The 23,292-nt window shown below is 46.8% G+C and overlaps 1 protein-coding gene across 2 annotated transcripts; it reads left to right on the top strand.

The window, feature by feature from the left end:
* The first annotated feature begins 6,000 nt into the window (after nt 1-6,000).
* Nucleotides 6,001-19,750, top strand: slc14a2 (solute carrier family 14 member 2). Of its 2 annotated transcripts, XM_056419995.1 has the most exons (10): nt 6,001-6,027; nt 7,220-7,320; nt 9,888-10,068; nt 13,491-13,680; nt 14,279-14,407; nt 15,873-16,065; nt 16,628-16,775; nt 17,942-18,076; nt 18,184-18,233; nt 18,309-19,750. In XM_056419995.1, the coding sequence occupies exons 3-10, from the start codon at nt 9,903-9,905 to the stop codon at nt 18,723-18,725; spliced, it is 1,428 nt and encodes a 475-aa protein (XP_056275970.1). In that variant the 5' UTR covers nt 6,001-6,027; nt 7,220-7,320; nt 9,888-9,902; the 3' UTR covers nt 18,726-19,750. The 2 variants fall into 2 exon arrangements, with proteins under 2 accessions (XP_056275970.1, XP_056275969.1); XM_056419994.1 differs by having other exon boundaries at nt 18,184-19,750.
* The last annotated feature ends 3,542 nt before the right edge of the window (nt 19,751-23,292 follow it).

Raw genomic sequence — 23,292 nt, 5'->3', positions numbered from 1 at the left:
CGACCTGCGTTTCCTCTGGCAGCATCAGACAGCTAGCTTACATGTTCTTTATGAATAAAGATGAATTATTATATAGCAACAACAGTACAAGCGTTCTGATTGGCTAATGGGTCTTCATGCCAGCCACGTATTGCCCTCCTCCTGGTCTGATACGGATCCGTATCGCCCTCTTACGTCATTTTCAAAATGAGCGATATTGATAGACATCAACAGCCAAGAGCAGTGGTCCTCAAACTAAGGCCCGCGGGCCGGATACGGCCCGCCTCCACATTTGGCCCGGCCCTCTGAACAAGAGAGGCCGTATGATTTTTTTTTCAGTCTGGCCACGAAAATCCTAGACTAGCCCCTGTTGAATAGAACGGAATAAGAATTCTCTCTCTTTCTCTCTCTTTTCTCTTGAATTCTCTCTCTCCCTCTCTCTCTCTCTCTCCTCTCTCTTCTCTTCTCTCTCTCCCTCTCTCTATTCTCTAAACATAACTAACGTCAGTAAACAGCTGGACGAGGCTTTGAAATCACGGAGTTTTTGTTTATTTTTTTAGGAACCGTCGGACCAGTTGTGACGTCATGTTTTCAGCAGCGCTAATGTTGTGGTTGATTTATCACAAAACAACGGAGCGGGTCTAGGCGAAATTCTCACAATAACTCAAATAAATGCCCCGTCGGATATTAAAACACATTTGGGGGGGACTTGATGACAGAGAGAGAAACTTTTATTCTTAAATACGGATGAATAAAAAATGTGTCTCCAGCAAAAAGGGCCCTTTACTCATCCAGGGCAAAGGGGAGGAGCTTGAGCACCACTAGGGCTCTATCTGTGCACGTGCCTGACGCCTCGTGATCTACTTCACTGGGAGCGTCATATGTTTGGTGGACTTGATGCACATCGAGGTCATGTGACCATGACGAGATGATCAGTGAGGGGTTAACCAGGGACAGGCAGGGTCGGCAACAGGAAATCCGTCTAGGAACAAGTGCTGGAGAGTCTGGCATAGAAAAGGAAGAACAATCTGGCCAGGTGTGTGTGAGGCAGGAGACTATTAGTGATTAGTGATCAAAGACAGGTGTGTGAACAGGTGAAGGAAGTCAGACTGACAGGTGGGAGTGACTGAACCACAGAGTGAGGAGCTGAACTGTGACAACAGGTGAAGAGAGTTAGACTGATGACGGGGAGTGAGGACTATTACTATTGTAATAGTCTTTTTTCAGGTCTCCCCAAAAAAGCACTTCGACAGCTACAACTTATTCAGAATGCCGCTGCCAGAGTCCTAACAAAGACTAAGAAAGTTGAACACATTACACCCATTCTCAGGTCTCTGCATTGGCTACCAGTACGTCAGAGAATCGACTTCAAAATACTGCTGCTCGTTTATAAATCTCTAAATGGTGTAGGTCCAAAATATATCTCTGACTTGCTTCCACCTTATGAACCCTCTAGGCCTCTTAGGTCATCTGGGGCGGACTGCTAACTGTTCCCAGGGTTAAAACAAAACATGGTGAAGCAGCATTCAGTTATTATGCCACACACAGTTGGAACAAACTTCCGGAAGAGCTTAGATCTGCACCAACTCTTACTACTTTCAAAAACAGGCTAAAAACGTTTATGTTCTCCATTGCCTTAAATTGAATCTTGTATTAATCCTGAAATAATAAGACAACGACAGAAGGAATGATTCTTTGCACTTAGATTTTATCTTTATTTTTTCTTTTATTAATCTTCTTTTATGCTTTTATGCCTTTTTAAATTGTTTCTTTGATACACTTTGTATTCCTCTTTTTTTATTTCTTATTCTTGATCTATTTTTTGTAAAGCACTTTGAATTGCATTCATGTATGAAATGTGCTATATAAATAAACTTGCCTTGCCTTGCCTTGCCTTGAGGAGGGTGTGGAGCTGAAACTGTGACACATCTAGTGGAATCCAAAATCATGAGAAAGATTTCTGTTGTCATTTGTGTTCATTTAAGAGATCATTTGAACCAACATGTGGATTTCCATTAAGTCACATTTCTTATGTTGCGAACAAGCATCGCTAAACATGTTTCAAAGTGTACATATCCGCTCAAGGTAACCAGTTGTTTCAGATCCCTTCGACTTAATGGATCAATATATAAATTACTTGAGCAGAAGCTAATATCTGGTGTCGCAGCGCACGGACTGCGCGTCTTTGAGCGCAGTCTCCTTTTGCGTGAAAGAGATCGAAACCAGGTCGGGCGATCTTTTTATTTTTATTTTTTCTAAAATGTATTTCTTCATCCGTGGCTGTGATGCGCTGCTCACTTATACAATCGTAATCGCCGAAATGGATATGAACGGAGGCTTAAAGATCTCCAGCAATATGTTTGTGAATGTGTGACGAATCTGGTGAGCGAGACAGAGCCCCGCTGCAGATGTGAAGAGAACACAACGCACGCACGCGCAGGGAAACCAGTAGGTTTGAAAACCAGTAGGGGTGTAACACCGGCTGCTGCCGAACAGTTGAGGCATTAGTCAGTGTTCTGACTGGTTCTGCTACGCCGAGGCCAATATGCTGGAATTTCCACAAGAATCAGAGTTTTGTAAATTGCATTAAAGAGATTCTGGGTAATCTAGAAACATGAGCGATGTATCGTATGATTTACTCAGAGAATATAGTGCATGATGGACGCTAGCTATTAGCTCAGGTCAGTAAAAGTGAATTACAGGAAATTGTAGACATGAGATACCCTCAGACACATTGCTGATACAGTGGGAACAGATGATGCCAGACTGAACTGGCGACGGCTGCTCAAGATGGGTAAATCAGGAAGTGGACGATGCAGTTGCCAAGACCTGAAAGAGGTGCTTACACCTTATCTGGTGCGAAATCTTGTTGTTTTGTGTAAATGTTGAAAAGAAAATTGGTAAAAAAAAAAATCATGGATGTTATAAGATATTCATGTAATTTAGCAAACATAGGGCTCCACGAACCAGGACACACAATTCACCTTGCAATTAGTCAACACTGACCTCAATAAGGGGAGAAGATCAGAGAAAATCAATTTAAATTGGTGGTTTTGAGAACATTAATCACTAGGGCGTGAGGGTACTGAATACATATCAGGCTATACACATCGGGCACACATATGAATAAAAATTACAATGAACTCGACTTGAAAAGGATTAGGCACTGAGATGGGACACTAAATTCACAGATAAAATGGGAAACATTTTACCAAGTTTATAGAATGAGGGACAAGAATGATCGTATACAATTAAATAATGTGTTCGACATAGCATACTTCAATAAGGATACTACAAAACACACACAATTCAAATAAACATGGGACAGGATGATAATCCAGACTTTATATGGGTAAGATGGCCAAGAGTACAAAGGTTCAAAACCTTCTCACAGCTGAAGAGTTCGGAGAAAGACCTGACGCCAAACCGAAAGAATCACAATAACCACGCAACACAAGAAACATGAGATACGTGGACATCTGGGTGCTAATACATGATCTGGAATGACAAAATGAGAGGAATGGTATAGTGTGAACCAAATATTTGGACATGTTCCTTGATACAGAGTATTATCGTGAGATAGCGAGAACATTTAAGATTATCTAGCAAATCAAATGGTTGAGTAAAATATTACTAAGATGGGACATGAGGCTTCCTACTAGACCCATGACATCAGTGGAGAAGACAATGAAAAGACTAACAGGGTGGCTTTGCGGATAACAGTGGAAGTCAGCTGGGACCGTGGGGACTCCGGACAGTGGCACGATTGATACAGAGGGTCATTACAGCATGGTCATCTGTCTGTGGGTGAATACAGTGGATGTATTTTAATGATGACATCAAAGATTGAAAATCGTGACATAAAATGAAAGACTGATGGGAATTATTTACAAGATATCTAGCATTGATACAGTTGCCATATCGTGGAAACGGATGGACACGGAGCTTCTTAGAAATGATGTGTAGTATTTCATAGTGAATGTGATGAGTACATTTATATGTATAGGGAAGGTCATGTACTATATGTAGGTAATTATATGTAGGCATTGATAATAACCAGACCAACACAACAGGGCTATATAAAATAAATGTTAAAGAGAATTTGTGCATGGAAATATCCTGAAGGACGATGGGATAAGAGTGGTGACACTGAAATCAAAGACAACAAATCACACATACCGTTTATCTATGGAAAATATCTGAATAATTAAACATTTTCACATCAATAATACAAATAACTATTACAAAACACACACAGTCATGTTGAGCTCAACTTTGGGTCATCAGATCTAACATCACATAACTATTCTAAATGACCAAAAACAAGAGTCATCTCTAGGAACAATGGTCACAAGATCAACAAAGATATACTGGATCACGACCTATGAAGGACATGAGCGCATGTAATCCGAATTCTACTCAAGAAATGGCATGATGGAGACAAAATCAGTTCAAATATACCTCTTGACATAAAAGGAGATTTAACGACATAAATGACTTATGGACTTTATCTCACTATGACATCATTGGTAGGTTACAGTGAGAAAACATATGATAAAATTACTACACATTTCACAGCTGAATTTAAATCACAAGACAGTAACATCGGAGCATGTGGCCCATGCAGCTTGCCAGAATTGAGCAGACTAGCAGGGTTGTTCTGCTGTACCCTTTAGCTTTCCATGGGTTACTTCTGGTGCTCTGAAATGTTGTGTGAATGACTAGGTTAGGCACTTTCAGTGTTCTGGTACCGGAATAAAAGATAAATTGTAAAACGGACGAAAAACATTGGATTTTTAATGATAATTAAAGATATCATGTAATCTGGTGACTATCCAATAATAGGTTCCGAACCAGACAACTGTCAGAAGTATGCCCAATGTCAGCATGGTGAAACCGCACCTGTCAACATGGGCACTTCCGTTTGCAAGTATGTAAATTGAGGAGCATTTCACTAGTGTGATGTGAGATGGTCCACATGTGTAGAGTAGTGTGATGATGAGAGCATTCACTAGGTTAGTAGGTAGCGTGATAAGTCTTGCATCATAAACCAGACCCAACAACATAAATTACATTTACATGTTAACTAGCTCGTTATAGGTTAAGAGAGGGTTGAAGGGTGCAGATGTTGGTGTCAAGGTGGCTGACACTTCGAAATTAATACACAAGAATAAAATAAACTTGTTCAGTGTAACTCTATGTAAACAGAAAAAAAGAACAAATACAATACGTTACTCTGAAACACAACTTAAAAATTGCAACAATACACAAATGCTCAAACATTAATACATCAATTCTAAAAACTACTTTATTTAAATAGCCCATCTACTGGTTTACAAACCCCCCAAAAGCATAAACCACAAACACAAACGTCGACAATGGACAGACACAAATGAAATAAAACATGAACAACGGAACTAACCGACAAGAAATAATAAAAGAAGCGAAATAGGACAATGTCTCACAGGCAAGCAGGTGAAAATCAGTAACATGATACCTAACGAATCAGTTGCTTTTAACTTAAATTCATTATAAATAGCCATAACTAAAATATTAGCAGTTAAATAGTAAATTTTAAACTATCTACTAAGTTATACACGAGTAAATCCCGACGCCACAGTCGGCCAGTGATCCTGTGTCCTAGAGACTGGCAATAAGCGGTCCTATAGGCTTCGTGTAACCCCGTCTCACTGGGAGAGGTCTCTGATAGGTCACGGTAAGCACGGAGTGTTAAACCGGCGCACAAACAGTGCAATTTCTTGGTCAACACGGATATTTAGGATGACACAAAGAAAGTACAACGGTGATTCATAAAGTGCAATGATGGAGAATATGAAGTAAATTGTGAACTCAGTCACGGTATCGCCTTTTGTGTGACTCGCCCTTTTCAGCAGGTGACTTTCGCCCTGTAGAAGGTGATGGGCCCCTACAGGTGACTCTAATGTTATGTTATATGAGGTATGTATATGTGACTGTGAGCCGTGTGGAGCACACCAGCGTCAGGCTGGACGACGGGGAGACCGATGATGACGAGCAGCCGGAACTCAGGTTAGTACCGTATCGTTGATTGCAAGTCTTGCATTCATAAAAGTAGCCCACGAAATAATAAATTAGCCATTATAACCATGTTTAAACTAGCTCGTAGCTAGCGCTAGCTACGAGCTACGAGCGTGACAGTCTGCTAGCAGATGTGTTGGTGTCCAGCGGTCCCGGCTGTTTACCCGGTGTTACCGGGAATATAATGACGGAGGAATAAAGACCGTGGGGCGTCACTTTGTTTCAGTGTAACTCTCGCTGTCAGAAGCAAAACTTTATTTGTCACGTGTCATCTTCAGTCCCTCTGATTGGTTGTTCTCTTTGCCCATCAACACAGTGACAGGATTAACCCTATAAAGTCTGCACATGACAATACACATCACATCATATAATGGAGAACATATAGTGTGTATGTTAACAGTCTGATATCCGTTGTGTGTCGTGCTCCATGATAACGGCTTCTACAGGGAATATGGCCGAAGAGGTTTTTAATGTCCTTATTGTGCGTAAAAAAAAAAAAAATCGGTTCAGGCACCGTTTCGGCACCGGTATCGTTTTAAAAGTACCGGTTTAGCACCTGTATCGGAAAAAACCCAAACGATACCCATCCCTACTTATAAGCTTGATAGCTTCAGTCTCAACCCTTTCGGTTAGCCACTTTCTTCTTTTGTTGAATTTTGATTTTTGCATATTGTGCTGATCGAAATAAACTAGACTAAACTAAAACTAAAAAACTAAACAGTCCGACGCTGCTGGACGTTCATGAACGTGTGCCGTGTGATCCAATGAACTAATACTGAAAGGTTGATCCCACTCAGATGATCTTAGGTATATTATTACCTCATCTGAGAGCATTGGTTTTGATGGATGGTTGATTCAAATTCAATGAACTCAAATCATTGACCATAATTAATAAACATAATAACAGACTCAGCACTTTACTTTTAGTATTTAGTTTTTTAGTATTGTTATTGTGTTTTATATTTATTTTCATTGATGCTCTGATGTGCACTGCTGCTGTGATTTTTGAAATGTCCCCACTGTGGGACGAATAAAGGAATATCATATCATAATTAATAGACATGTAACAATATGATATGCAGTAAATAAATAAACATTCCAACCAACGGGAACAAATGAACATTATTTTTTTTTTTTTTTCATCTTGAAATACCGCACAAATATATGTATGTTTTGGTCCTAGAATAAGAAGTGATGAAGACGTGACGACCTTTCTGCTCTCAGGATATTCACCAGAATATCAGCTGCTCCGCCTCCTGCTCCTCGCCGGCCGCCACGCTCATCGTAAGAGTCCAGAATGAGATGCACGGCACGCTCCCTGCAGGGGTGTCTTTACTGGGTTTATTTAATAAGGGACATTAACAACATGTCAGGAAATGTGCCAATTAGCCAAGAGGCTGTTTTTCATCTGTAGTCCCAATGATGTTAAGAACAAACCTAAAAACACAAGATTACAAATACAATCTACAGACAAATAAAATAAGGAAGAACAATGTTAAAATGGACAGAATAAAAACATCAGAGACACAAAGCATACAGACGATGAAATATATAATACAGACTAAATGAAATATATAATACAGACTAATGAAATATATAATACAGACTAAATGAAATATATGATACAGACGAATGAAATATATAATACAGACTAATAAGTGGCCTTAGTTGCAAGTCGAAGTGTCCTTGAGCAAGGCACTGAACCCCCAGTTGCTTCCCGGGCGCTTCACCGCAGCCCACTGCTCCTTAATAACTAAGGATGGGTTAAATGCAGAGAACTAATTTCCCCTTAGGGATTAATAAAAGTGTATATTCTATATTAGGGCTGTCAATCGCTTAAAAAAATTTAACTAATTAATCGCACATTTTGAAATTCATTAATCGCGATTACAAGTATTTTTTTCTTCAAAAGACAAAATCTTCTAAATGAACGAGTAATCCCTTCAGACAGCGTGTATTTTAGACACTTGTTTAATTGTATTCTTTTTTTAACGACAAAACTTCACACAGAGCTGTGTTTTCAAAGAGGCTCCTACCTATAAAGTGCCAGCGAGGGATTTAATGTCGTGGATGATAAATTGTTTCTTCAGTGAAACATCAGATTAGTAAACAAAGGTGTATTAGAGACCCCATTGGTCCTGTCGTCTTTAACCCTTGTGTTGCCTTCGGGTCATTTTGACCCGATTCAATGTTTAATGTCGGTGTTCTTTCGGGAGTCAACAAACAAACATAAAGTACCTCACACTTAAACTTGGAAAACAATATTAATTCTAATAATTTTCTGGAGATTTTAATAGCTGGGGTCATATTGACCTCAAGGGTAAAATATGTTAGTAAATATAAAGGTAACAGGAGGGTTAAACATTGAATCGGGTCATATTGACCCGAAGGCGACAGGAGGGTGAAACATTGAATCGGGTCAAATTGACCCGAAGGCAACACAAGGGTTAACATTGAACAGCAGCAGAACCAGTGGCCTTGGTAAACTGACAAATATGTAATGTTAACCCTCTGGAGGCTGCAGGGGGCATTACAAATGTAAATTTACCTTTTAAAGGCTTTTGCATGTGACACATCCCAGTGTTTCCCCCACTATTCAGCAGAAGTAATGTCCGGTTCTTTCCTTCAAGACGTCTTTGTTCTTTATTAAACTAAACGTCTGTTGTTGGTCGTCTCTACAGCAGAAGTAATGTACGGTTCTTTCCTTAGAGACGTCTTTGATCCTGTATTAAACTAAACGTCTGTTGGTCGTCTCTCCAGCAGCATGTCATTCTGTCTCTAGTGTCGGTCACTCTTCTCTCCGTCCTGCGCGCCGCAGAGCTCCATGCCGGCGTGTCTGCGCGCGCATCGAGCGGAGCAACAACAAAGTCCCCTTTCCCTTCCGCCCCGCGTCACCGACACGCCGCCCTCTGCTCCTCTGTGAATATGGAGGAGCAGACGGGAGGAAGGAGGCGGACTGCCGCGGCTGGACACTCACAGGAGTGCAACAACTTCAACGACACCGGAAGTAAACAAATCGCGTTAATCGCGGCCAAATTAATCGCATAGATTAACGAGTTAACGCTGACAGCCCTAAAATATATAATACAGACAAATGAAATATATAACCACAAACAGGTGGACAACAAGAAAAGATACGCAGGTAAACGGTCGACCAGCAAAGTCAAGACACACACAGACCTGACAACAGACAGACAGACAGTCAACAACAGACACACACAGACCTGACAACAGACAGTCAACAACAGACACACACACAGACCTGACAACAGACAGACACCAACAGACAGACAACCACAGATAGACAGACAGTCAACAACAGACACACACACAGACCTGACAACAGACAGACACCAACAGACAGACAACCACAGACAGACAGACAGTCAACAACAGACACACACAGACCTGACAACAGACAGTCAACAACAGACACACACAGACCTGACAACAGACAGACACCAACAGACAGACAACCACAGACAGACAGACAGTCAACAACAGACACACACAGACCTGACAACAGACAGACACCAACAGACAGACAACCACTGACAGACAGACAGTCAACAACAGACAGACAGACAACCACAGACAGACAGACAGTCAACAACAGACAGACAGTCAACAACAGACAGACAGAGTGAAGTCCGGCCCGGTGGAGGCGGTCGGAGCCGTGTCAGTCCAGTCTGACGGAGCTGGTCGTGATGTTTCATTTCTTGGTCTCAGCTTTCAGAGCTGACTGCTCGTCGATCTCTGATCCCGGGCTGCGGTTCCCGTGAACTGCTGCTTGTGACTAAAAGCACTCGGAATGAGATTCTCTCTCATTTGTAACCCATCGGCGGCTGCAGGAGCTCCAGCCCCTGATGACGAGCCTCGAACTGCTGGCGAAGCGCGGCAAAGCCCGAGCGGACGGGACGGAGGCCCCCGAGCCGCCGGGCCCCCGGTGCCTGCAGACGGCCAGGGCCCGCCTCCTCAACGGAGTCTCCTACTTCTCTGGAGACATGAAGGTGTTTGGAAAGTGGATGGAAAGTAAGTCGACGCTTATGCTGATGACACAACACACACTGCTGTGTGTTGTAACCTAACAACACAACAACACTGATAACCTCTGTGCCGCCACACGCTGGGAAATACAAGTGACACCCCTCATCAGGCGGCGTCACATGATGACACTCAGTGTGCATCAGGTCGGATCCTCCGTCCACCTGGAGTTCAGCTACAGTTGAGTTATTCAAGAAGGAATTTAAATAGCGAGTCACACGCAACCATGTGACGTGTTATACACATAAAACACAGTGACAGTAACTTTAAACTGCCACGCGACGTCAAGCCGGCGTCAAGAAAGTTTAGACATGCAACATGTTCCCTGAGAAGATGAGAAAAAAACACCTGGTGTTCATATGGCATCAGAATCAGAATCAGAAGTGGTGTGTTAAACTCACAAAGAATGTGACTTGGTGGCTGGTGTGTACACATGAGACAAACAAAACAACAACAACAACAACAATCAACAGTCAACATATAAGATAAATCAAATAGATCTATTCATAAGGCTCAGTGGGGGACCCGGGCTCAGTGGGGACCCGGGCTCAGTGGGGACCCGGGCTCAGTGGGGGACCCGGGCTCAGTGGGGGACCCGGGCTCAGTGGGGACCCGGGCTAAGTGGGGACCCGGGCTCAGTGGGGACCCGGGCTCAGTGGGGACCCGGGCTCAGTGGGGACCCGGGCTCAGTGGGGGACCCGGGCTCAGTGGGGGACCCGGGCTCAGTGGGGGACCCGGGCTCAGTGGGGGACCCGGGCTCAGTGGGGACCCGGGCTCTGTGGGGGACCCGGCTCAGTGGGGACCCGGGCTCTGTGGGGGACCCGGCTCAGTTGCCCAGTGGGAGGCTCAGTGGGGACCCGGCTCAGTGGGACCCGGCTCTGTGGGGGAGGCTCAGTGGGGACCCGGGCTGTGGGGACCCGGGCTCTGTTCATGAGGCTCAGTGGGGGACCCGGGCTCCGTGGGGGACCCGGGCTCCGTGGGGGACCCGGGCTCTGTTCATGAGGCTCAGTGGGGGACCCGGGCTCCGTGGGGGACCCGGGCTCCGTGGGGGACCCGGGCTCAGTGGGGAACCCGGGCTCCGTGGGGGACCCGGGCTCTGTGGGGGACCCGGGCTCAGTGGGGGACCCGGGCTCTGTGGGGACCCGGGCTCCGTGGGGGACCCGGGCTCTGTGGGGGACCCGGGCTCTGTGGGGGACCCGGGCTCAGTGGGGGACCCGGGCTCTGTGGGGACCCGGGCTCTGTGGGGGACCCGGGCTCCGTGGGGGACCCGGGCTCCGTGGGGGACCCGGGCTCAGTTCATGAGCCTGACTGCCGATATGCAGATTTGGCTTCTGTGACCTTGAACCATCAGTCGATCATATTTTCATAATGAGGATCATTTGGTGTCAGTTTTGATCTCAGTCCCAGAATGTGAGGCGAGGAGAACGAAACCGTCTGAATGAGTGTTATTAAAACATCCATGTGGGAACACTTTGAAGAGGCTCATGGCAACGCCGCCTGTCCTGTGTCCTCTATCCTCTGTCCTGTCCTCTATCCTCTGTCCTCTATCCTGTCCTCTATCCTGTCCTCTGTCCTCTGTCCTCTATCCTGTCCTCTATCCTGTCCTCTGTCCTCTATCCTGTCCTCTATCCTGTCCTCTATCCTGTCCTCTATCCTCTGTCCTCTATCCTGTCCTCTGTCCTCTATCCTATCCTCTGTCCTCTATCCTGTCCTCTATCCTCTGTCCTCTATCCTCTGTCCTCTATCCTCTGTCCTCTATCCTGTCCTCTATCCTCTGTCCTCTATCCTGTCCTCTATCCTCTGTCCTCTATCCTGTCCTCTATCCTGTCCTCTATCCTGTCCTCTGTCCTCTATCCTCTGTCCTCTATCCTGTCCTCTATCCTCTATCCTGTCCTCTATCCTCTGTCCTCTATCCTCTGTCCTCTATCCTGTCCTCTATCCTCTGTCCTCTATCCTGTCCTCTATCCTCTGTCCTCTATCCTCTGTCCTCTATCCTCTGTCCTCTATCCTGTCCTCTATCCCCCTCATCCTGTCCTCTCATCCTCTGTCCTCTATCCTGTCCTCTGTCCTCTATCCTCTATCCTGTCCCTCTGACCTCATCCTCTGACCTCATCCTCTGACTTCATCCTCTGACCTCATCCTCTGACCTCATCCTCTGACCTCATCCACTGGCCTCATCCTTCATCCCTGTCCTCTATCCTCTGTCCTCTATCCTCTGTCCTCTATCCTCTATCCTGTCCTCTATCCTCTGTCCTCTATCCTCTGTCCTCTATCCTGTCCTCTGTCCTCTATCCTCTATCCTGTCCTCATCCTCTGGCCTCATTCTCTCATCTCATCCTCTGACCTCATCCTCTGTCCTCTATCCTGTCCTCTATCCTCTGTCCTGTCCTCTATCCTGTCCTCTATCCTGTCCTCTGTCCTCTATCCTGTATTCTATCCTGTCCTCTGTCCTGTCCTCTATCCTGTCCTCTGTCCTCTATCCTGTCCTCTATCCTGTATTCTATCATGTCCTCTGTCCTGTCCTCTATCCTCTATCCTGTCCTCTATCCTGTCCTCTATCCTCTGTCCTCTATCCTCTATCCTGTCCTCTATCCTGTCCTCTATCCTCTGTCCTCTATCCTCTATCCTGTCCTCTGTCCTCTATCCTCTGTCCTCTATCCTGTCCTCTATCCTCTGTCCTCTATCCTCTGTCCTGTCCTCTGTCCTGTCCTCTATCCTCTGTCCTGTCCTCTGTCCTCTATCCTGTCCTCTATCCTGTATTCTATCCTGTCCTCTGTCCTGTCCTCTATCCTCTATCCTGTCCTCTATCCTGTCCTCTATCCTCTGTCCTGTCCTCTGTCCTCTATCCTCTATCCTGTCCTGTGTCCTCTGTCCTCTATCCTGTCCTCTATCCTCTGTCCTCTATCCTCTGTCCTGTCCTCTGTCCTCTATCCTGTCCTCTATCCTGTATTCTATCCTGTCCTCTGTCCTGTCCTCTATCCTCTATCATGTCCTCTATCCTGTCCTCTATCCTCTGTCCTCTATCCTCTATCCTGTCCTCTGTCCTCTATCCTGTCCTCTATCCTCTGTCCTCTATCCTGTCCTCTATCCTGTATTCTATCCTGTCCTCTGTCCTGTCCTCTATCCTCTATCCTGTCCTCTGTCCTCTATCCTGTCCTCTATCCTGTATTCTATCCTGTCCTCTGTCCTCTATCCTGTCCTCTATCCTGTATTCTATCCTGTCCTCTGTCCTGTCCTCTATCCTCTGTCCTGTCCTCTGTCTATCCTCTATCCTGTCCTGTGTCCTCTGTCCTCTATCCTCTGTCCTCTGTCCTCTATCCTGTCCTCTATCCTCTATCCTGTCCTGTGTCCTCTATCCTCTATCCTGTCCTCTATCCTCTGTCCTCTATCCTCTGTCCTGTGTCCTCCAGAGCAGTTCTTCCTGCTGCAGCTGCTGGACTGGGTTCTGCGCGGCGCGGCTCAGGTGATGCTCGTGAACAACCCTCTCAGCGGCCTCGTCATCTTTGCGGGTCTCATCCTGCAGAACTACTGGTGGGCTCTGAACGGCTTCGTGGGGACGCTCTTTGCCACCGTCTCCGCCCTCATCCTGCAGCAGAACAGGTTTGAACTGATCTTACAGATATTATTACAGTTAATTTTTCATTTGTTTGTTACTGTACATAAAAAAAAAGTTGGATGTGAAGTAACACTCACGTCGCGCACACTGTTTCCCCGTGACGTCACAACAACAGTCGGCCAGCATGATTGCCGAGTATACCGACACAAAAAATATTTGTGTATTTTATTTTATTCAGTCAATCAAATACAAGACAATATTATTCTATATAATTTAAAAAACAGAAAGACTGAAAAGGTATAGGTAGAAGCAAAAAATGCTTATATATTCCTATCCTAAATTAATATAAAATAAATCCGAACATTTATATAAAATAAAGAAAAAATAACAAAGAAAATAAAAAAAGATAAACAATATCTAATTATATATATATATATATACACATACTTCCACATAAATACATTTCAATCACATTTATAACTCATGAATTGTTTTATAAATAATTCCCTTGAAAACCAATAATGCAGAACTGGATCATTATTACTCTGTTGTTAGAGGAAGGTGAAATGAGTTTGTAGGACGATTTTACAAAGTTGTGTACAGCAGAATATGTTGAATTAATTCAAATATCTTTTCATTCAGAGGTGCAATAGCATCCGGACTGTATGGCTACAACGGCACCCTGGTGGGTCTCCTGATGGCGGTGTTCTCCAACAAAGGAGACTGGTACTGGTGGCTGCTGCTCCCCAACGCCTTCATGTCCATGATGTGGTGAGTGACGAGGCAGCATAGTCATGTCATACGAAATGAGAGGTAAATGGAAGACAGTCGAAAAAATTAACTAAATCATTGTCAGGCCTGGACTAACATGAGGACTCAGATGCAGAGGATAGAACGTATGAGCAGACTTTATTGAATTCAGAACCTCTTTGAGGAGTGACCAAATAAATGGGCTATGAAAAAACTCTCTAAATCACTCGGGCCTGGCAAGATAACTTGCGAAAGAAAAAACTTCCTGATGATGACGATCTAATCTAAACACAAAGTCACTCCAAAGGGAGGACAAATAAAACAAAACGGAGCTCAACTAGAAACTTTGCAAATGAAAAGTCTCTCAAGGAGGAAACAGGAAACAACTCACAGGGTTTGGTAAAACTCTTGGAAGAAGAAACTCTGGCTGTGGCAAAGGGCTGAGAGACGAGGAGGAAACACTTTGGACCAAAGGGGAGACGAGACTATGAGCACATGAGGGTCAAGGGGAACAGGTGAGACCATCAGGGGTCAGGGGTCAGGGGAGACCATCAGGGGTCAGGGGGGACCATCAGGGGTCAGTGGAGACCATCAGGGGTCAGGGGAGACGATCAGGGGGGACCATCAGGGGTCAGGTGAGACCATCAGGGGTCAGGGGGGACCATCAGGTGTCAGGTGAGACCATCAGGGGTCAGGGGAGACCATCAGGGGTCAGGGGAGACCATCAGGGGTCAGGGGAGACCATCAGGGGTCAGGGGTCAGGGGGGACCATCAGGGGTCAGGGGAGACCATCAGGGGTCAGGGGGGACCATCAGGGGTCAGGGGGGACCATCAGGGGTCAGGGGAGACCATCAGGGGTCAGGTGAGACCATCAGGGGTCAGGGGAGACCATCAGGGGTCAGGGGAGACCATCAGGGGTCAGGGGGGACCATCAGGGGTCAGGTGAGACCATCAGGGGTCAGGGGAGACCATCAGGGGTCAGGGGGGACCATCAGGGGTCAGGTGAGACCATCAGGGGTCAGGGGAGACCATCAGGGGTCAGGGGGGACCATCAGGGGTCAGGGGTCAGGTGAGACCATCACACCGGTGACACGTGAGGAAGAGCAAGTGACCTGAAACGAGAGGAGGAGTTAGGCTTCAAAATAAAACAGGAATTTAAGAGACAAAAACCCAAGACCAGACCGAGCTCCCCGCGGCGTGACGGTCATGACATAAACTGTGAAAAGTGATCAGTTTCCAGAGGAGACCATAGAACCATCCGGAGGGCTCCGCTCTGCAGGCCTCATTCACCTGATCTCAGTCAGTCATTTCTGAACCTGTTAGCCCCAAATATGATTATATTGTGTGCAGAGATTCTTGTCGACAGTCTTCCAGTCCAATGTGTTGAAGCAGCTATGGAGGGGATTGAGATACAAGGACAGATTTGAATGGCATACTTAGATATGAGGAGGACTTGATGACATCACGGATGCTGTTTGTGTTTCAGCCCCATCGTGTCCAGCGCCCTGGGGTCCATACACAGCCGATGGGATCTGCCCGTGTTCACGCTGCCCTTCAACATCCTGGTGTGTCTCCACATGGTCGCCACGGGACACTTCAACCACCACTTCCCCCAAGTCCTCATCCAGCCGCGCTCAGAGCTGGCCAACATCACCTGGGCGGAGATCGACGTAGCGCAGGTCAGCGGCCGGCCACGATGGTTTCAGCACGCGTCACAGGCACCTGGACATGTTGGGGGGCGGGCGCTCAAACCCCAAAGAAGGGCACCTATTGCCAGAAATGTTCTGTGACAGAGTTGACAAAGGGCACTTTTCTCACCCGGGGCAAAAGGGGAGGAGCTTGAGCGCCACGAGGGGTCTACCTGTGCACGCTGCACCCCCCTCCTCGGGCTAGTAGACTGAAGATGCTTTGCTCTTCAAGATCAGATGGGGTTACCTTTGTTCAAATGTCTTTTCGACATTATGTAACTCAAATCAGGTCACCCGCTCTTTTGAAACATCCTCGCTGCAAGGTGTGTGTGTGTGTGAGTGACAGCTTCTAGGATCTATGTGTCATTCAAATCAGACATTAAACGAGCGCATGTTTGCGTCGGTGCATCAAAGCCAACAGAGCGATAAATCAGTCAGTCTCTGCTCACCACAACGGGTTCACTGAGACAACCTCGGAGAAAACACCCTGCGGTTGTAAATCATGCCGCTGTGGATCGACAGTTATGCAACCTGTATGTTTTCACCTCTCCAGCTCTTCATGTCGGTGCCCGTGGGAATCGGCCAGGTCTACGGCTGCGACAACCCGTGGACCGGAGGAATCTTCATTATCTCGCTGTTCATCTCCTCCCCCATCACCTGCACTCACGCCGTCCTGGGATCTGCCGTGGGCATGGTGTCAGGTGAGAGGACGAGTCGTTTACATGAGGGCAAATATGATTTGAGATGTTTGTAAGTTTACGGTACAAAAGGCTAAAACAGGGATTAATAGAAGATGTATTTCTGTTGTAGGAGTCCAATTATGGAATAATGTAGAAATGGATGTAAGAATGGTGAACTCCTTTTTGGTTTTCAAGGGAATTATTTATTAAACAATTCTTGAGAGTTATACATGTGATTGAAACGTATTTATATGGAAGATGTATATGGAAGTATGTCTGGATGTATGTGTATATATTGTCACGTCACGGGCTGTCCCTAGTGCCGTCTGGGGTGGGGCAGTGCAAGGGAGCAATAAAAACTGGCAAAAGTGCAATGTTTAAAATGAACAGGAAGGTTTATTCATTCCAACAAAAATATGAAAAAGTCCATAGTCCAACAAAAAGCGTCCCGGGGGAGAAAAAGGTTCTTTAAACAAAACTTATCTTCAAACAAAGTCCACTTAACAAAGTCCTCCTCGGGGTTGTTCTCTTGGGCTGGGGTTCGTCCTGGAGGCCCTTCCACTCCTGGCTTGTCCAGCTCCTTCCCCCCTTTTGCTCTGCCCTCTGTCTCCTCTTAAGCTTCCCAGCTCTTCCTCAATTAGATGTCCTAAGCACCTGCAGCTGGGTGAGTGGTGAGGCAGTCTGGGAGCTGTAGTTTTCAACTGAGCGGCCATTTAGTCCGGTGGCCGCTGTAATCGAGTGGGAACACAGTGTCCCTCCAGTACCTGTCCCCTTGTGATGCCACAATATATATCTATATAGATATATATGTGTGTATGTATGTATATATTTATATATATATTGTTTTTCTTTTTAAATGTTCTGTTATTTTTTCTATATTTTCTATTAATTTCCTGATTTATTTGATATTAATTTAGGATAGGAATATATAATAATTCTTTGCTTCTACCTAAACCTTTTCAGTCTTTCTGTTTTGTATATTATATAGAGTAATATTGTATTTGATTTGATTGACTGAATAAAATAAAAATACAAATACACAAATACACATTCTGTCCTTACGCTTAAAGAGCTTTTAACTACAAACTGAATGTGTTCACCAATGACCAGCAGGGTCATCATTTATTAAAATAATCCAACTTTAAACTCACCTTGCCGTTTCTCTGCTGTCCTCTCACGAGTTGCAGGCTTGGCTCTGGCAGCACCGTTTGGAGACATTTACTTTGGCCTCTGGGGATACAACTGTGTGTTAGCCTGCATCGCCATCGGAGGAATGTTCTACGCCCTCACCTGGCAGGTGCATCTGCTTGCGATCACATGTGGTTAGTAGACACCTGGAAGTTAAAACGAGAACCTATCGATACTATCGATAAAACCACCGGATACGGACATGAACGTCATCTCACAGCATCTCTTTTCTTCTCCTCAGCTTTTTTCTGTGCATACCTCGGCTCAGCCATTGCCAATCTCATGTCCACGGTAAGGTTCTTCTCACTCTTCTATTTATCGGCCCATAATAAACACAAGTTCCTCACAGTTGCTTTCCATCCACAGTTTGGCCTGCCCGCCTTCACCTGGCCGTTCTGCCTCTCCGCCCTCACCTTCCTCCTCTTAACCACGGAGACCAACAAGATCTTCAAGCTGCCGCTGGCCAAGGTCACGTACCCCGAGAAAAACCTGGGCTTCTTCTGGAAGCTGAAGAAGCAGGAGAAAATGGAAAAGACGAAGAAAGAGAAGGAAGAAAGAGAGGAGCAGAAGAACGCCATCGAAGAAGAGATAATACAGAACGAGAAAGAGCAGCTGAGGCTAGAGCTCGAAAGATCGGAAGAGCAGCGAGCGGCGAGCGAAGCATCGGAGGGGAGAACTGAGGAGACGCGTGTGGAAGGCTTTGGACCCGGGGAAGGACCGCAGGGGGCGGAAGACTTGAGGCACGGTGACCTCACCGAGGTCACGGTGTCCGAGGCCGTTTAATACGGCGCATGCAGCGGGAGAGACACACCGAGGATGGAGGCGAACACACCATCTGGCTTAAATTGGCATCCTCCAAAAAAACATCACACCACCAACCACGGATATGCCCTTCAGCAGGGTTCTGACACGTGTGGACCGATGGATCTACAGGACTTTAAACCAAATGTCCATGACCAAACTGAAATCTCGGTATAAACATGAAAAATTTAGAATTTGTTGACATTGAGAGCAGAGCGTACGCCGGCTTATATTTTGACCGTCTTTCTTAAAAAACATATTAATTATTTCAATACTCCAGGAGGAGGAGTCAAGACAAATCCTGCTGCCCAACATTTATCAACTTGCCACAACCTGAGGGGCATCGAATGACCTCCACACACACACACGTGTTTGTTGACATGTAATTATGATACTGTGTATATATATATAGATAAATATATATATCAATATCAATATTATATAATAATTGTTATGTTAATGTGCATATTAATTATTGTGTACTCTTGTATTTTGATGCTTAAGCAACATTTAAAATGTCATAATCATTTCTGTGGAAATGTTGTTTGTGGCCATAATCTAATCTAATAAAGTATATATGAGATTAGCAACCGACACATGAGTCTTGCATGCTTTCTAATAACTGCAAAAGGTCTCGATGGAACTCTGCTAAACGCTTCAACTTTAACTAAACAATAAGCTCAGCAACTAAAAGATCTGGCATAGGGCGAAGGTAGGGTCACCTGGACAGGTCAGAGGTCATCTCAGGGCTCATATAGAGACAGACAACCATTCACATTCACACCGACGGGACATTTAGAGATCAATTCACCTGCTGCATGTCTTTGGACTGTGGGAGGAAGCCGGAGAGGATGGACAGGTGTCATAGATGTCATGTGACCAGAAGGAATCATTACACACACATTAAAACACAGGAACAACACAATGAAGATGACAGAGTGGATGAAGAGTTGGTAGTCGGCATATTCCACCATCCAGACCTCCACGGTCCATCAGGTGGAGGTAGAGAGGAGGAGTGGGCGGAGTCTCAGCAGTGGGCGGAGTCTCAGCAGGGCCATGGCATAGTTTCTACTAATTTGAGTTTCTGAGTTTCGGTCCGTCTTGCTCTCCCTCTCCTAGAGGTCTCTAACGTTCCTCTATCACTCCTTTACCTACAGAACATCTGCTGTGGGTCTGGACTAGGATTAATGCTCTATCGTAGATTAAATTGGTTATAGGTCCTAATGAGGTTGATCCCACTTCATATGTCTGTGGTGCCCCGTGGCCACAGCTCCACGACTTGGCTGTGATGCTGTCGCGTGGTTCAGCTCAACAGGAAACGAGTGAACATCAAAACAACGGAAAGTATTCAGGAGATCAGAAGATTCAAAGAGCAAACTGCACGAAGCAATTCAAAGGATGTGTTGATGTGATGATGTGATGTAATGATGTGTTGATGTGTTGATGTGTTGATGTGATGACGTGATGACGTGTTGATGTGATGATGTGATGTGTTGATGTGATGACGTGTTGACGTGTTGATGTGATGTGTTGATGTGATGATGTGTTGATGTGATGATGTGACGTAATTATGTAATGATGTGTTGAGGTGTTGAGGTGTTGAAGTGTTGAGGTGTTGAAGTGTTGAGGTGTTGAGGTGTTGAAGTGTTGAGGTGTTGAGGTGTTGAGGTGTTGAGGTGTTGAGGTGTTGAAGTGTTGATGTGATGTGTTGACATGTTGTGTTGACGTGTTGACATGATAACGCTCTGAGGGCTCGTGACTGATCACTCAGTCGTGCTCTTCTCTCCATCCAGGGTTTGGGTTCAAAGATTCAAACAAATGAATCATTAATATTCTCTGGAGGAGAGAGGAGGTGTGGAGAGGAGAGAGGAGGTGTGGAGAGGAGAGAGGAGGTGAGGAGAGGAGGAGTGGAGAGGAGAGGAGAGAGAGGAGGAGAGAGGAGAGAGGAGAGGAGTGGAGGAGAGAGGAGGTGGAGAGGAGAGAGGAGGTGGAGAGGAGAGATGATGTGTGAGGAGAGAGGAGGTGGAGAGGAGAGGAGGAGGAGGAGAGGAGAGGGAGAGGAGAGAGTGTGGAGAGGAGGAGGTGTGGAGGGAGAGAGGAGGTGGAGGGAGAGGAGGGAGAGGAGGAGGGTGGAGGAGAGAGAGAGGAGAGGAGGAGAGGAGAGGAGGTGGAGGGAGAGAGGAGTGGGAGAGAGGAGGGAGAGGAGAGAGGAGGGGAGAGAGGAGGTGGAGAGGAGAGAGGAGGAGTGAGGGAGAGAGGAGGTGTGGAGAGGAGGAGGTGGAGAGGAGGTGGAGAGGAGAGGAGAGGAGAGGAGGTGGAGAGGAGAGGAGGTGGAGAGGAGAGGAGGGAGGAGGGAGAGAGAGGTGGAGGAGAGGAGGTGGAGAGGAGAGAGGAGGTGGAGAGGAGAGAGGAGGTGTGCAGGAGAGAGGAGGGAGAGAAGGAGGCGGAGGAGAGAGAGGAGGTGGAGAGGAGAGAGGAGGTGTGGAGAGGAGAGAGGAGGTGAGAGAGGAGGAGTGGAGAGGAGGAGTGGAGAGGAGAGAGGAGGTGTGGAGAGGAGAGAGGAGGAGAGAGGAGGAGTGGAGGGGAGAGAGGAGGTGGAGAGGAGAGAGGAGGTGTGGAGAGGAGAGAGGAGGTGTGGAGAGGAGAGAGGAGGTGTGGAGAGGAGAGAGGAGGTGTGGAGAGGAGAGGAGGTGTGGAGAGGAGAGAGGAGGTGTGGAGAGGAGAGAGGAGAGAGGAGTGGAGAGGAGAGAGGTGTGGAGAGAGAGGAGGAGTGGAGGGGAGAGAGGAGGTGTGGAGGGGAGAGAGGAGGAGTGGAGGGGAGAGGAGAGGAGAGGAGAGAGGAGGAGTGGAGGGGAGAGAGGAGTGGAGAGGAGAGGAGGTGTGAGAGGAGAGAGAGGTGGAGGGAGAGAGGAGGTGGAGAGAGGAGGAGTGGAGGAGAGGAGGTGTGGAGAGGAGAGAGGAGGTGTGGAGAGGAGAGAGGAGGAGTGGAGAGGAGAGAGGAGGTGTGGAGAGGAGGTGTGGAGAGGAGAGAGAGTAGAGAGGAGGAGAGAGGAGGAGTGGAGGGGAGAGAGGAGGTGTGGAGAGGAGAGAGGAGGAGTGGAGAGGAGAGAGGAGGTGTGGAGAGGAGAGGAGAGAGGAGGAGAGAGGAGGAGTGGAGAGGAGAGAGGAGGAGGGGAGAGGAGAGGTGGAGAGGTGTGGAGAGGAGAGAGGAGGTGTGGAGAGAGGAGGTGTGGAGAGGAGAGAGGAGGAGTGGAGAGGAGAGAGGAGGTGGAGGAGAGGAGGTGGAGGAGAGAGGAGGAGGAAGAGAGAGGGAGGAGGAGGAGTGGAGAGGAGAGAGGAGGGAGAGAGGAGGTGGAGGGAGAGGAGGTGGAGAGAGAGGTGGAGAGGAGAGGAGGGAGGAGGGAGAGAGAGGAGGAGAGGAGGAGAGGAGGTGGAGGAGAGAGGAGGTGTGGAGAGGAGAGAGGAGGAGTGGAGAGGAGAGAGGAGGTGTGGAGAGGAGAGAGGAGGAGTGGAGAGGAGAGAGGAGAGGAGAGGAGAGAGGAGGAGTGGAGGAGAGGAGGTGTGGAGAGGAGAGAGGAGGAGTGGTCTTGCGTGTCGTTGCTCTCGTATCTCTCTGTCTTTCTCCACTTCTTTGCATATCAGTGATCAGGCGTCAAATAATATTTAATCTCACCGGCGCACCTCAGATTACCTGATGCCAGAGAGCTGAAGCAGCGCAGGTGACTCAGAGACACGTCTCCTATCTCCTCTGTGTCTCCTATGTCTCCTCTATGTCTCCTATGTCTCCTCTGTCTTGATTGTTTCATTCCCTTCACCTGCCCTCAGCCCCTCTGGTCTCTTACAGTCTGATGTCTCCTCTGTGTCTCCTATGTCTCCTCTGTGTCTCCTCTGTGTCTGTGTCTCCTCTATGTCTCCTATGTCTCCTCTGTCTTGATTGTTTCATTCCCTTCACCTGCCCTCAGCCCCTCTGGTCTCTTACAGTCTGATGTCTCCTCTCTGTCTCCTCTGTGTCTCCTATGTCTCCTCTGTGTCTCCTATGTCTCCTCTGTGTCTCCTCTATGTCTCCTATGTCTCCTCTGTCTTGATTGTTTCATTCCCTTCACCTGCCCTCAGCCCCTCTGGTCTCTTACAGTCTGATGTCTCCTCTGTGTTCCCCCTGTGTCTCCTATGTCTCCTCTGTGTCTCCTCTGTGTCTCCTCTGTCTCCTCTGTGTCTCCTATGTCTCCTCTGTGTCTCCTCTATGTCTCCTATGTGTTTCCTTGTCTCCTGTTGGATGTCTGTAGTCGTTGTCTTTGGTCCGTCGTCCTGTGCTCTGGATATTCTTGACCTCTGTTTGACCTTTGCCTTCCTGCCCCTTTTGGACGTTTTGCTTTCTGGACCTTTATTCTCATTGCAGTCGTTTAGTTCTTCTCGTTGAGTCCCGTCTCTCTGAGCCTCGCCCCGTGACGAGGACCCGACTGACCGCCACCTGTCCGCTGATAGCGTCTACCTGGCTTCTCCATGTCGCCGGCTGCATTGTTCAGATTGTTGTTCTCTGGGGATCCGGGCT

The sequence above is a fragment of the Pseudoliparis swirei genome, chromosome 7 (assembly GCF_029220125.1).
Source record: "Pseudoliparis swirei isolate HS2019 ecotype Mariana Trench chromosome 7, NWPU_hadal_v1, whole genome shotgun sequence".
In the NCBI taxonomy this organism is placed as follows: domain Eukaryota; kingdom Metazoa; phylum Chordata; class Actinopteri; order Perciformes; family Liparidae; genus Pseudoliparis; species Pseudoliparis swirei.
The sequence above is the reverse complement of the archived record's forward strand: the minus strand, read 5'-3'. Positions and strand labels throughout refer to the sequence as shown.

What these genes read in the sequence shown, in the direction of transcription:
- slc14a2 (XM_056419994.1), top strand. Translation starts at nt 9,903, where the DNA reads ATGACGAGCCTCGAACTGCTGGCGAAGCGCGGCAAAGCCCGAGCGGAC. An exon ending in GTTTGGAAAGTGGATGGAAA is followed by an intron (nt 10,069 to 13,490) that starts GTAAGTCGACGC and finishes TGTGTCCTCCAG; the next exon opens with AGCAGTTCTTCCTGCTGCAG. An exon ending in GCCTTCATGTCCATGATGTG is followed by an intron (nt 14,408 to 15,872) that starts GTGAGTGACGAG and finishes TTTGTGTTTCAG; the next exon opens with CCCCATCGTGTCCAGCGCCC.